Source organism: Anastrepha obliqua, chromosome 5, assembly GCF_027943255.1.
Source record: "Anastrepha obliqua isolate idAnaObli1 chromosome 5, idAnaObli1_1.0, whole genome shotgun sequence".
In the NCBI taxonomy this organism is placed as follows: domain Eukaryota; kingdom Metazoa; phylum Arthropoda; class Insecta; order Diptera; family Tephritidae; genus Anastrepha; species Anastrepha obliqua.
In genome coordinates, this window is record NC_072896.1 from 39527222 (window position 1) to 39542693 (window position 15472).

Sequence of the window (15472 nt, forward strand, 5' to 3'; positions counted from 1 at the left end):
GATCAGATGCAATTTTTATGTAATGAGAATTATATAATGAAAATATTTAATTGGCAGATGCGCAGCGATATGCTCTTGCCCAAGGAAGGTGAAACCGAATTCACCATATTCAATCACTTTGATGGCATGAAACGTGTAGCGGCGCGTACGCAAAGGTAAATAACGGAATCAACTGAATATGTACTTAGGGTACAAAAGGGTACAATTTAACAGTAGTAGTAAAATTTCTGTTATTCCACCATTTACATCAGTGAGCTAATTCATTTTTGTGTCTTACCCCTTTCAGGTATTTTTATGGACCTATTGACGATACGCCCTTCACCTTAGCTGTTGTACTCCCCGAAAAATATGGCAGCCATGAATTGGTCTCCCAACAGGAAATACGGCACTCGCGCAGAAATGGTGAGAGACACATAAATAGTCCAGCTTTTGTTATTTACATTTAAACTTCATCTTTCCTCATAGTGACCGAGTACTTCAAGGGAGAAAATTGGCGCGTACATCCCGATTGGGTGTATTGTGAGTACAACAGTGTTAGTGATCTAGAGAAAGAGCGTGAAAGCTCGGGCGAATCTCTCTCAGCCTCACGTGAACAAGAATTAAGTTTTGGCTCACCCGAAGAGCAGGTGTTACATTTCTTGGGGCGTGCAGGTCGACCTGGCTGGAAGTGGATGTCGGTAAGCAAATTGGAAAAAGGCACTAGATTGTGTACAGATCCAAAGAGCATTTCAGCTCATGTTGAGTTTCTTATTTCACTCTAATCATTCAACATGTCGCTCTTTGATTTGGAATAAATTTTCTATAACTTCTGCCTTTTTATTTTTAACAGGTGCGCCCGAAACCACCGCAACCACACCACGCCATGCATGGTGCGACACCTGTCGGCCATTTCGCCCAACATCTAAATAACGTACAAGGATCTCGCAAAGCTGAACCATACTTTTGCGATCGAACCTTGGTACAGAGTTTGGTGCGTGACGCTATGGTAACAGATGGGCTGGATCGAAATTCCACAGCAACTTCAAATGGCAAAGAGGATAAACAGTATGTGTCCGGGGACCACGCTGTGTGGAAGCATGAAATATCGCGCTTTTACATTACTATTTTCATTTTTATTTTCTCTTACTCTGCACAATACAAATGCGCTAAAATATAATTTAATCGAATGCGAGCCGTCACATTTTATCAAATGATAATGATCGCCCAATTAAAAAGGGATTGAAAGCGCTTATTTCTGAGAAAATGCTCTAGGTGCTCTACGTTTAAATTCTAGTCTCTCGTAAATAACTCTGCTAAGGAGAAAAAGATGTTACGATTTCACTACATTTTCTTCCATACATCAACCATAATAGTAAATGATGCTGAGCCTGCACTGCATGGGCTCCTATCAGATGGCACAGAAGCTCTTTTAATTGTATTCGATTCACACCACGCCAGAAGGGCTTTAGAATGTTTCAAATCCACGCTTACTTAGCTGGAATGACTACCACTTGCCTTGTGTGAAGCAATCACATTGGAGATGTTCCGTATATTGGAGGTGTCCTTTAATGTGAATGCAAGTTGGTTGCTCGTCAATTATTCGTATTGGTTTCACACCCAACTGCATCTCATACGTTTTAATTCAGTGGATTAAGGTCTGGGGAGTTAGGCGGCCTCAAGTTCGGTGTTATGTGGTCATGGAAACTTTCTCCCATTCACTCTTGTGTCGCCATCGCTTTGTGTGAAGGAGCAAAGCTTTGCTAAAAGCTGTATGGACTGTCCCCACGTACACTATCAACCCAGGATTACTCTACTGTCTCTAGTACCTCGATATATGCCGCAGAATTCACTCGAAATCCTTGAGTAAAGAAGTCTGGTGATATGGCATGTCCTTGGTTGCTCACAACACCTAAAGCCATAACAGTGGCTGGAAGCTTCGTTTGCATGACAACAGGGTTCCTGGGATTGGGACATAGCCATTGTCATTTCTGCGGTTCGCCTTTTTCTTTGAAGGACACGTGGCAGGTTCCGCGGAGTTTTTGCGTTTTGAAGCAGATTCTGCATTGCTCCCTGATGCTTCCAATTCGGCATGGACCTTATGAAAGAATGAACGGGCGCACTTAAAAAATGTTAGAGTTTTCTGGGTATGACTTACACATATAACGACGGTAACTTCATGTCTCTTCATTTCTTGAGTTAAGTTGTAGTCTTATCTGAAAAATAGCAAACGAAAAATAATGGTTTCGGAAAGTTATAACCACATATGTACATACTTTCGATCGTTCATCGCTAACTTTATTGTTATCTCTCGTAACAGTCGATGTACAAACACGTGCATATCATCACAAATCATAGTCAAATAAGTCCACACAGGGTCAATTAAAAAAAATTCACACACATTTCGTGCTACTATACAGTCAACTCAAAAATAAGTTATGGATTCTAGTATGACAGTCGCTTTTAGCAGTGATTACTCTATGCAAAACCGTTGCACTTATCATAGACTCCGTAGGCTCTTTGGTGAAACAAAAATGCTAGGTGAAGATCCGAATTTCTATTATCAGGAATCTTGTCACGAACTGTTGTAGAGTAGCTTGACATCTCAACATAGCGAAATTTTTCGTCGAGTTCTCCATATGAAATAGTTTGATTGCAGCTATTTTGAAAATTTGGAAATATATTTGACAAATTTTAATATAACAAGGGCACACATGAAGAAACAAAGAGAAACGAAATTGAAGTACGAATATAAAAGTTGTTGAGTAGTGAATAACGGGAAGTGTAAATCTGGGTTAAAGTCACGGAAATTAATCCGAATTGTATGGTCCCAAAAGGCCTATTGAATGGTTAAGGAACCCTGTATGTCGATCGAAGTATTGTATCCCTTGGCTTTTATGCTGTTAATGTTGGACTTTAGCTCGACCAAAACCTTCAACCGTCAACGTACCGATCCCCACCCGATACTACCGTTAAGTAAATCTTCGGGAGGCGGTTGAGCATTAAGCTCTAGGTCAACTAATTTTCACATGCGGTCCATCAAAAGCAGCATGTACTTTAATCTACCCGCAGTTTTGTTTATTTCCGCAGGAAACAACCCCAGTTGAGCGTTTGCACCCCCCCCTTCCACCAAACTTGAGTCATGTCGACACAGTTGACGATGGTCGTTGTAAGAGCGAAGGCATTTTGAACCCTACCTCACCCACCACAAAAACAAAAAAAAATGTCGACTTAAGAATCTGTCGCCCACGCATACTCTGATGTCATCAACTAAGTTTTCTGGAACTATCGGATCTTTTGATAGTGTAGCTAAATCACGTCGGCTAGTTGCAAATTGTGGGCATACAAAAAAGACATGTCTTGCTTGCTAAACGTAAAGGTGCCTCACGTACTCTAAAGCGAGGTAGCAAGCATGCCGTCAGGAATTATGTTAGCTGAAAGTTAAGCTCACCACAGCTTCGATTTAGCCACCTTTCGATGTTTGGGATTAGCGTATAGGTCAACTTTCCTTTTATCGAGTTCTCACAACGCTCCTGCCATTTTACTAAGGATATAGCCTTCTCCTTTTCTACAATCGTTGATATGTTAGTGTACTCGTAACATTGCTCCTTTTGCTTCAATATAAGAAAGGGGCGCGTCATGCCTGCGATCACCATTGCTGCTTCGTACGAGATAGTTTTGTATCCGCTTTTCATGCACACTGCGCAAAGTGTGTACAAGGCCTCGTAAGGTCTTTTTATTTCCAAGGATTCCACCCATACTAGAGCTGCATATAACAGAATGGACTTGATGACGCTAGTTAGTAGCCTACGTTTGGCTTATAGGTTAAGACATTTGTGCAGAGTACTTATAATTCGGCCCAAACCGAACATTAATTTATTTTATTTTTTATTTAACGCACCTTTTCCAGCACCAATAATTTTTGTGTTTTACCTGTAATTGAATATCTTAAATCATAACTGGCGTTTGCTTAATCAAGTATTTTTGAATTAAAAAAAAAACTTCTACGCACTAAAGCACCAATTTCTTTTGTTTTTTGTATTCCTACTCTTTTTTCTTTCCGATAAATATTTTTTGGTTATTTTCTCGATGATAAACATTTCATATGCAAATAACTTATATTGTGGAAAATTTATATATATTTACATATGTGTTATGACGATTTTAACGCGCATACAAAACTTTCACCTAATTTATGCAATATAAATATTTATAAAAAACCGTAGTCCAATCGCCACATTAATGGCAATTTTGAAGAGGTAAATTACAGAATATACACAAAATGCATATTTTATTGCTACGCTGCTATTGGTAACTCATAAGACGTAATGCTAATGCTGTTTTAAACCGCATTGGCCATTGTAAGCTATTTTTCTAGGAACTATTGTTGGCATATGTTCAAAAAGCTTTTTGGAGCTTTCATTAACCCAAAGCTTCTGAAGCTTGAAAGTTAAAAAATAGTGAAAGCTCGATTTAAGGTCTTACTGTAAAAGCTTTCATGAAAATGAAAGTATTAACAAAGCTACTTCTATTAATGACTTTCTACTGCTATTCACGAATGTACTTACAGACTTGTATAATCAATATGGGCATACATTTTTATGTACCCACACAAGAGACAATCTTTTTTAACTCGAAAAAGCCTTTGTATTAACAATTTGGACTCGCTTTTTGATAGCTGTTAACTACTCAGCTTGTATAACGAGGTTTTTATTAATTTTTTTTTACATTGCACGTCTTTTCTAACCATTTTATTTAGTTTACAATATAAATATTATAAGCTGCACCACACGAAAAAAAATTAAAAGACTAAATAAATTTATTATATTTTAATTATCAGTTTAGGGCTAACAATTTATGTTTTTAATATTTAAACTTGTAATGATAAATGTTTTAAAAATATCCTGAAATAAGAACACAATTCACGGAAACATAAATTAATTATTAATAAATGTAAAATCTATAGTACGAAAAAGCGTAAGACCAATGTTAGGTTACGCTAGGTTGAAGCGGTTGTCCACTGTAGGACACACTCAGGCTCATAGCCCAGTGAGATGCCGAGTGGGGAGCTTGTCCTTATCTCTCAATCATTGCCATCAGTTCAGCCTGAAATACACTACAGTAGTCGGGAAGCCGAAAACTGAAGGAGATCCCCAGATGTTCGAAATATTCACCTCCGCCCACACTACCCTCGAACTTTGGGCCATCTGTGTATACATGGATGGACTCGCCCTGTCTTACAGCGCCCCGTTTCCACTCTTTCCCTTAAAGGTAGGAGAATTCTGAACGTTGTAATGGCAAGTGTAGGCTGGAGTGCTTGGTCCACCAATCCAGGAAGCTCCAAATATTTAAAATAAACAAATACAATTTTTGGGGTTGGTTTATAATTTGGAACTTAGTAATCTGAATCCGTTTTGTTTGTTTCTCTTTTGATTATAACTTGTTGAAGTTGTCGCGGCATGGATTTGATTATGTTTTATGTAACGAATTGATCACTTTTTGACCATACGACATTAATTGCTTTCTAAGACTTTTAGCTCTGTCAAACTGTCTTGCATTTTTGAAAACCAATTGAGAAAACCATTTTCAATTAAATTAAGGTCAGGGCTGCAGGCAGGCCATTCAAAAATAAGTATTTTTTTCGCTGCCAAAAACTCTTTTATTGCTTTAGAAGCATGAGCAGCTGCATTGTCATGCTGTAAAATCCACTTCTCATCAAAATTATCATCCAAAGAAGGAATAAGTACTTTGTTTAGAAGTTCTATATACTTGACAATATTCACTTTTGTGGACATGAAACATATAAGCGTTTTGTCTTTGCTACTAATGGCTGCCCAAACCTTGACAGAACTCTCTCCGATATTATGTGCTTTCCTCTGCTCCTTTTTTTACGCTTCTCATGCTAATATATTTGGAAACCATCTGGTCCGTCCAGATTGATGTTTTTTTTTTCATTGGAAAAAAATACTCCTTCCAATTCATCGTCCCAAAACTGGTACCTCTCTGCAAATGTCAGTCTGGTCCGTTTGTATTGTGTGGTTTAGGTACTTTTTTTACATATTCTAGACTAGAATCCGCTTGCAGAATTTGTTGAACACGACGAGTAGTAACTTCCAAATTAATCCATTGCACACTTTTAAATTAAAAGCAAACGCTTTTCATTGACTTCAAACAAGCATTTGACACCGTCAACCGAATGACCATGCCAACAATCTTAAAAAAATGCAAACTCCGTGAAACATTAATCAGGCAAATAATGATAGCCCTACGAAACACTGAATCCAAAATCATGATACAGGATAACAAATCTGAACCTTTTGACATATAGAGTGGCGTAAGACAGGGCGACACACTTTCATCAACAATTTTTAACATAATACTGTGCTGTGCAAGAGATGAGGTAAACGATGCCAAAAGAACTGGACATATTGTATAATGAATAGAATAACTCAATTATATGCATACACCGATGATACAGTGAATGTCAGCAAAATTAAAAGTTCACGGGTATCAACCCTTTTCGAAATCGAAGCAGCAACGGCAAAAAGAACTAAACTTAAACAACGAAAAAATCAAATATATAATATATGCTGCTCTCTAGACTGAAAAACAAACAACAACAACAAAAGAGGTTGATATTGGAAAATCCAAATTTGAAGCAGGAAAATACAAATTTGAAGCTGCAAACTGACGACAGATAATTCGATGAGTCTTACTACAGAAGAACGAATTCAAGCAACTAATAGAGCGTGTGCATCACTCACAAAACTTCTGAAATCACAACTCCTTAACAGACCCTGCAAGCTGACACTATACGAGTATAAGTATAAAACCGTAATTCAACAGTGCTGTGCTATGGAACTGAAATATGGACGCTGAGTGAAAAATATAAGAGAAAACTGCAAACATTTGAAAGGAAAGTTCTCAGCAAAATATTTGGCGCAGTCAGAATTGCACAAGATGAATGGTGCATACGATGGAATGGTGAACTGGACGAACTTATTATAATTTAGTATCATACGTTACATGAAAGCGCAACGAATACGATGACTAGGCCACGTTATGGCAATGAACAGTTCAAGAGCTCAAAAGAAAATTCTGGAGGCGAATGCATACAAAAATAAAGCAAAAGGAAGACCAAGATCGAGGGGGATAGATGAATTGAAAGAAGACCTGGAACAGCTTAATCTAAAAAACTGGAAGGAAGTGGCAACGGATAGAGCAGAGAAGCTCACAAGAAGCTGTAGTGCCAAACGATGATGATGTAAACAACGAAACAGTATTGTGACATTTTTCTAGTATTACTTTGGCATACTTTGGCATCATCATCATGTGGAGTATTTGTGTTTCGAACTATAGCAGCTAGGCCTCCTTAATTTCATACATATTTCCATTGTTCAATAAAGTTGTATTTCATTTTAGATCCTCTGATAAAAATTTGTTCTTTTAAGGAATTCAATTATTAGGGATATTGAAAAGGGACTGAGAGGTGTGAAAATAAGTTTTGTGTTAGTAAATATTTGTTCTCTACAGTTGAATGTCCACCGTGTTATTTTCGAGTGTACTAACCGAAGGCAAAATCAGTAGGCCTTTGAATAAATGAAGGCAAAACTAAATATCTGAAGGTCTCCCGCAGCGAAGAAATACGAAGTCCTGAAAACATCCAAATCGGGACATTAACCTTTGAAGCTGTTCAACACTTCAAATATTTGGGAGTGTTAATAAAAAATGACAACAGTAGTTACGACACAATACAAGACAGAATAATGGCCGCTAAAAAAGCATATTACGCCCTCACAAAATTGCTGAAGTCCAAATTGCTCACACGTGAATGTAAACTCCGCCTCTACCAGTCAATAATACTATCGGTGCAGTCCTACGGCTGCGAGTGCTGGACATTGTCAAACAAAGACGAAAGTAGCTTAAGAGTTTTCGAACGAAAATTACTCCGAAGCGTGTTTGGCCCCATACGCTGCAGCGATGGAACGTACCGAATACGCTACAACGATGAGTTGCTAAGCTTATGCCAGGGAGAAGATGTCGTGAAATACATTAAATCCCAAAGGCTTCGCTGGTTAGGACACACTGTGCACATAGAAGACAGGCGCCCCCAAAAATCTTTTTAATCAACGAATTGTCTAATGACCCGAGCCCGAGGACGTCCAAGGTTAATCTGGCTTGACCAAGCCATAGCCGACTTGAAAAAGCTACGAGGTAGGAGCTGGAGATCTGTTGCTATGAACCGTGCAGATTGGAAGAGGTTTGTGGATGAAGCTAAAGCTCACCCTGAGCTGTAATCGCTACCTGATGATGGTGATGACTAACCGAAGGCATTCGAATTTTAAAGTATCATCAAGTCGTTTAGGTGTTTTTTTTTTATTTTTTGTTTTTTGTAGGAAGTCTGTTAAAGTGTAGTAGTACCAGTGTAGTTGTACCGGTCATTGACAAGATTCCATCCGAGGTGTTGTTCGTTGTCGAAGTGTTGGTTGATATGATTTTTAATATAAATATCGTGTAAGTTTCTATGGTAGTTACTGGACTTTGATGAGTTTATTTTGCCGATTTGGCAGCGAAGTTGCTCCTAAATATATTTTCGTGCCCAGGCACCCATATTAAAATAATTTTTTGGGTAGCATTGTGTAATAATATTTCTGATGTTATTTGTGTAATAGCTGCTGTTATATCGGCTATGGAATTAAGGGCATAGAGTAAGTCTGAGCATATAGCAACCTTTTTTCTTTCGTATTTTACTAGGTTTATTGCTATAGAATGACTATAATTTTTTATATTGTGATCTTAATGAAAGAAAGAAAGAGAAAAAACGGAGTTCATTTGTCCATCAGCAGTACTCATTTATATTTTCAAACCTAAGATAAGCGCAAAGTTTCTGCTTTTCAGGAATTTCCTCTTTTAGTTAGCTATTTATTATGTTTATTCAAAGACTTTTCGAAAAAAATACTCTATTTTTTATCGAATGCGCATTCGTGTTTTAGTGCGTCGTTTCGCAGAGAGAAAAGTTGAAAGCGAAGTAGGTTACCCATAAGAGAGAGAGAGAGAGAGAGATAAAGCAAAACTCATATATTTTAAAATCCCGTTATGCAAGCTAATCTGTCAGCAGTTGGTTAAAAATAAATTTCCGATTTGGAACTAACAAATTATGTCCGCTCTAATTCAAACAGAGTTAAAAAGGAATGTCCCATTAGCACATCTCCCTTGTAGTTGGTCCAGCTTAAAACAAAAATGAACGATTTAATATTTCTGTTCATTACAATAGCTTTTATTACAATATTTACAGGCAAGGTTATCAAAAGTTTCTGGTTGCGACTTCTTTTGTTGCCACACGTTCGGGTCTGCTACGTTGGATTGATCACATTAAAAGACCAGAAGACTCACCTGAGCCGTAAGTTCTTAAACTTCCAGCCACTTGATATATTTTCCAACTAAAATCGAATAATAATATTTTAAGCACGATTTTTTTTCTAAGCAAACCCATATTTTTTGTCACAGTCATTTTAGTGAGGACAATGCTCGCGCGATGGACATGACTTGGTATAAACGAGCCGTGGATCAACACACCGTCGAACAGGACAGCTTTGTCTACAGCGTGCCCTTTGCTACTGGATATGCGCCCAAATTGAATACCACGCTTGTGACTGCTTCGCATGCGATATTTGTAGAACATCGTGGTCACAAGGCCATTGCCGCCGTCGTCGGATTGCAATTTCAGTTGGACTCATTGGCGAAGCATTTCATAAACATAACCTCAACCGTTAGTATATAATGCAACCAATTAAAGCAGACATACTAATAAACAATAAAAATGTCTTTCAGTGTACCGGTATGACAGGCTGTCGCCGCACATGTGCCTCAGATGATCTCGATTGCTATGTGCTGGACAATAATGGCTTTGTTATCATCTCCGAGCAGGGTGATCATTCAGGCAAATTTTTCGGTCAAATTGATGGCACTATAATGGACTCATTAGTGCAAGATCGTATTTACAAGCGCGTCACTATCAATGATTATCAAGGTGTTTGTTCGGATGCTGACAATCCTTATACGGCTGCAAGCGCTTCACTGCAGCCACACCGCGCTTCCACTTGGCTAATGAAATATTTGGTATCGTTGAGCGCCACTTGGTTGGCAATATTACCAGCACCGTTACATGCTTGGCCGCAGGACGATTACACCTACAATGAAGATGTCTTTGAAGAGCCCTCATATGATTATGAACCTTTCGAGGATTACAACTCACCAATCGATGAGGAAATGGATGAGTTTTTCACTACCGCTGATGTGGTAAGTTAAAAGAACTTGAAAAGGTTTGACCTCTAATAATATGAAAATTCCGAAAAAATCTCTGAAAAATATTATTAGGAGTTGCTTGATGTGTCATATAATAAAATGCAGTAGAAACCCGATTCTTGCACGTAACGAAAACTGTGAGTCAGTGCAATTTTCGAGGTTGTCGCAAGTACTGAGGTTTTTTTCCATACAAATTAAAACAGTTTTTTTTTACTAATAGCATTCCAAGTTTACTTGGTTTTATTATATTAAAGCGATATGTTTCATCACAGTGTTCTTCATTTCAAGTTGTGGGTTCCAAATGAGGCGCAGCAATCCATTGCTCGACTTAAGATTGGTAAACTGCTGCAATGGTTCTACTTCCCGAGCAATGTTGCAATGAATTGAATATTGAATGCATCATCAGATACCTGTAACCGTAACTCAAAAAGAGGAATGATATCGTCACAATCTCAGTCAGACGCTTCTTCTTCTTTGAAAGGATGACTGAATTGAAGTTGCCGTAAGAGCATCCCATGCACTAGCTAAATAGCATATTGAATTTTTCAGGTCGATATTTCTCATTGACTCATCGATGGCTCCTCCACAATAAACAATGTGACTTAAGAGGGATGAGTTGTAGTTCAATTTAGTAAACCTTATAAGGTTTTATTTGTGGAACAACATCAAGACGCACGCCACAAATAGGAGGAGGAGCTCAGCCAAACTCCCAAAAAGGGTGTACGCGCCAATTATACATTTTTGATAAATGGGCTTCATTGGAGCCGTACAGTTTGGAGGAACGCACATTACCGATATTTGGCTATCGTAATTCTTTCAATCGCCTTCTTTGGAATGGCACTAAAGATTATCAATAAGAAGATGTGTTTTTCCAGAAAAATTTGTGCGCATTAAAAGAGTTCCTTATCTGTTTATTTAAGCAATTTTTGATTAAAACAGAATTTTTCATTTTGACAAAAAATTAACATACCTCTGGAACAAATGTTGTGTGAAACCATTCTTCAAATATCGCTAGGTTCATCCAAGCACTTGTATTTCCTATGTAGACAACAGGTATATCAGAAAATTGTTTCAATGAACGTTGATTCACCGATTTACCAATAAACATTATTTTTACCAGCATTTGTACAAGCAACAAACGTTATTCTGTCCTTACTGATCTTATGCATCCGAGCCAAGGTTTCTTTGAGGTAAGATTTTCTAACATAGGCCGATGAGTCTGCGGCATTGTATATCTGCCCTTTTGTCAAACTACAATCCATAATTATTTTGTTAAATTTGTTCAGAAATTAATTGATTTAGTCACTCCTTGTTTTTTATATCCTTGTTCCCTCCGCATAAGGCGTCGACAAGACTCTTCCATCGTCATGCCGTCCCATGTGAAGTCGGCATCTGCTAGTTCGCACAACATCGACCTTTGCCAAGTGATCTTTGGCCGACCGCGACCTCTGCTTCTTGGTAGATTCCTGTCCAGTACCATTCTCGTGATGACTTCTGGTGGTTTTCCAAGTACACCAATACAGACTTCACACATTTGCAATTGACATCTTCCTCTGTTCCACCGTCTGTCGTGTTAGTGCAGCCAAGGTATCAGAAGCTTTCGACAAATTCCATCGAATACCCGTCAACCTATATAGGTCTTGCTTTGATGTGGTTGACTCTTATAGCCTTTGTCTAGGCGCTGTTGACCCTCAGTCCGACAGTGCGTGCCAGCGTGACTAGTCTGTCTGCCTTCGCTTGCATGTCAGTTTGTCAGAGTTTGTGAGAGAGACGGCAAATGTCATTGACCAAGTCCAGCTCCTCAAGATGTCTGGTGAAACTCCATATGATGCCTCTTTTGTACAGGGTCAATTGATTCATAACGTCGTCTAGGACAACGACGAAGAGAAGGGGCAACAGGGGACAACCTTTCCTTACGCCTGCGTTCTTGGTGAATGGGTCGCTGACGTTGGTATTGTGAAGCACTATCAGTTCGCCAGCCATATTGAGTCTCGCTTGATTGTCTCGAATGCCTTCTTGAATGCGGGGAGCGCCACTCAACTGAGTGTTCTACTATGAAGGCGAAGAGTGTTGGCTTCGTTAACACAGCTTCGGTGAACACGAAATCCAACTTTTTCGTCCCTTAAGGAGCGTTCGACACATTGGAGTCTGCCTTGTATAATCATGGCTAGAGTTTTGTAGGTGGCGTTGAGCAGAGTTATTCCTCGCCAGTTGCCGCAGTTACGCAAATCCCCTTTCTTGGGCAGCTTCAAGATGATGGCTTTTATCCAGGATGGAGGCGGCTTTTAATTGTCCCAGACGGTGGTGATGCAGAGTTTCCGCTGAGATTTGCGGGGCGGCGATCAGTAGTTCTAGCTGTATGCCATCTTCGCACGTGGCTTTGTGGAGCTTCAGCTTTTTGATTGCATTCTTGATCTCCGCTAGACTAGGACAAGATGTTGTTATTTTGCTGCTGTTTGGTGTGCTGTCCACTTCGAAGCTAGATTGGCTGCTAAAAGCGATGTTGCTAATTGCTTCAAAGTGTTCTTTCCAACTACGGATCTGGTCATCATTGGAGGTCAATAAAGCACGATTCAGATTTCTGATGAGTTGGTTACTAATGCCTAAGTTTTTCGACCTTCGATCCGCAAACCAATTGAACAACGCCATTTCCATTTTTGGAAACTCAGAAATCAAATGAATTTTCCTTTTACTTAGACTGGATTCAGATCGCGTAACAAACTTCTCCATGGACGGTTCGTTTTTTAATAGGTGTTATGGTTGCTCTATGCACGTGAAAATTTTTAGCTAATGCATTGCTGGAAATTTCCTCATTTGATTTGTTCAGAATGTCAGCTTTTTCTTTTATTTTAAGCACCGTAAATTTTCTTTTTGCCATATGAGACCACAACAAGCAAAAGCTAATGCAAAACTGGCATTTCGTCAACAAATGAATTAGACGGTACTTCCCCTAAATTCATTCAACTAATTCAATTCAAAAAATGTCATTATCAGAATAACATTGGCGGCACTTCTTTGAGCTTTTTTTCTAAAAAATATAACGTAAAAAGAGCAAAAGAGAATGACAAAACAAAATTTTTTGGAAGTATCGAGGTAAACCTTTTCTAATGTCACAAATACTGAGTACGCAATGAAAAAAAATTATGTCGCATCGTGTGTACAAGAATCGAGTTTCTACTGTAGTTTCAATTCACACATAAATATGCATATCTAATTATTTTCCCCCATTTCATTGCAAGGAATACACAACACCAGCCCCTAAGCAACATAAACCGCACACCGGGCCACGCATATCACCAGACCCCCAACACGCACGACGTTGTGATCTCCGTACAGATCTCTATATGCTGCAGCCAGAGCGTCTCAATCAAGGCGGCCAAAATAACCCACTTAAGGTGAGCTTCTTATCGTTTATGCGTTCCATAAAAAACAAGCTAAGCAATTTCTACTTTTTAGGGCAAGTTGACAAATTGTCATGTGTCAGGATGTGAACGTCCCTTCAGCGTACAGAAAATACCACACAGCAACCTGATATTGCTTGTAGTGGACACATTGTGCCCTTGCGGTTCCAAACAGCTCGATATAGAACCACTAGAGGAGTCGGGTACTATTGGTATAAATGGATTTTCGCAAATCAAGTTTTGAGCAAACAATTTTTTAACAACTTAACAATTTTCTCGCTCAATTTATAGGTGCTTGCAGCGCGCGTCGCCAGTCGCAGGAGAGTTCAAAGCGTCGCCGACCCAAAAAATGTATCAACTATCATCCGGAAGAAATTGAAATACAGCAATGTGGGCGTGCCACGTCACTCCTGCAGACGCCCATTTCGCTCGTTATAGCGCATCTGCTCATGTTGGTGGTGACTTTTACGCTCACAACTGCGTGATACTAAGTGCAGTAAGAACTACAACACACAGGTGAAAAGTATGCAGCAGTGGAAAGTGAACTAAGTAAACAACATAGAATGAAACAGCGCAGCAAACAGCAAACAATAGTAATGCCAGAAAGTAATTACATACCAACAAAGCCACTAAAGATAAACAACCAATAATATTTACTGAGTATACAATTCTTTGTTAAATATACATATAAATATGTGCATGTAGCTTAGTGGAATTAAGTTCAGAATTGATATTGATTAGGCGAAACTTCTGAATCTAGTTTTGTTTTTAGTAATGCGGAAGGAAAAATCTGAAGTTAGGTGTGCCAAAGGTTAACGGTGTACTTGGATTACTTTTGTACGAATTGTATATTTTTAGGAAGTATATTTTGGTTGGGGCGCTTATTTAAAGATTAAGGGCGCTCAAGTCAATAACTATAAAAGTGTTAAACGCATTCGTGTTCTTACAAACCAAATGGGTATGAAATCTTCTAATTCTGTAAAGCCGAAAAAAATATCTCCTTCGTCTTGTCGTGACCAAAAATGCGGAGCTTCCTCTGTCACACAACGCTAAGCATTGCATTTATAAAAGAAAATACTTCCAAGAGATAGTATAAGCAATTGCGGTATAGGAATAATCACGAGTAAGGAAATATTCTATGTTGCTTCCATTCTAAAAGCGAATTAAAAGAAGCGAGAATTAGAGTGAAATTTGAATTTCAGGTCTTCATCGAAAATTCCACAGTGTATGAGTTTCTGTAAACTTTAAACTTTAGGCATCAAAAAATTGTTACGTAAAATCTCTCCAACCAAAATGCAAATAAACCTGTTTTCACAGAAAATTAAGTTTTGCGTATCAAAGTCAATAATCGAAAGTTATTGAGAACTTTTTTTATCTGAAAAGTTAACTGCTGCTAACTCTATCTGGAGAACTAACCGACTGTAGAGTTCTAAAAACGAGAAAACAATCAGCTGATGATCAAGTTTGGCAACGCTGAGATCACCTGATTTTAATTATTCGCATTTTAATTATTTCGCACAGTTTTGCATTTCAGAACAATAAAAGAAATACCAAATCAGCAGGCATGCTAGGAGGCGTAAAAGAATTCCAAATAGCTACCGTATTTTTGAATTAAAAATTTCAAACGTTACTTCTTATTAAAAGGTTATACAGATCGAGGCACATCGACAAGGTAATAACAGCTGCTGATGTGACTATGATTCCCCGAATGCCGTTATCGAAGTCCAACCACCACCAATCGGAGACGAAGAGCTCCAACTTCCCTGAGAGTCCCGCGTAACCTTGGCAGA

General features: G+C 38.7%; 1 protein-coding gene across 5 annotated transcripts in view; it reads left to right on the forward strand.

Annotated features, from left to right (window-relative positions):
- The window catches only part of LOC129248174 (voltage-dependent calcium channel subunit alpha-2/delta-4), a 169519-nt gene extending 154338 nt beyond the window's left edge, over positions 1–15181 (forward strand). For 4 of the 5 annotated variants that reach the window (XM_054887631.1, XM_054887632.1, XM_054887633.1 and 1 more), the window contains 10 exons: positions 58–155; positions 287–402; positions 466–677; positions 830–1044; positions 9272–9376; positions 9484–9745; positions 9808–10275; positions 13521–13676; positions 13738–13894; positions 13974–15181. In XM_054887631.1, coding sequence (XP_054743606.1) covers positions 58–155; positions 287–402; positions 466–677; positions 830–1044; positions 9272–9376; positions 9484–9745; positions 9808–10275; positions 13521–13676; positions 13738–13894; positions 13974–14167 — 1983 coding nt within the window. In that variant the 3' untranslated portion in view covers positions 14168–15181. The remainder of the gene's footprint in view (positions 1–57; positions 156–286; positions 403–465; positions 678–829; positions 1045–9271; positions 9377–9483; positions 9746–9807; positions 10276–13520; positions 13677–13737; positions 13895–13973) is intronic. The other variant, XM_054887635.1, reaches the window with a different exon arrangement.
- The last annotated feature ends 291 nt before the right edge of the window (positions 15182–15472 follow it).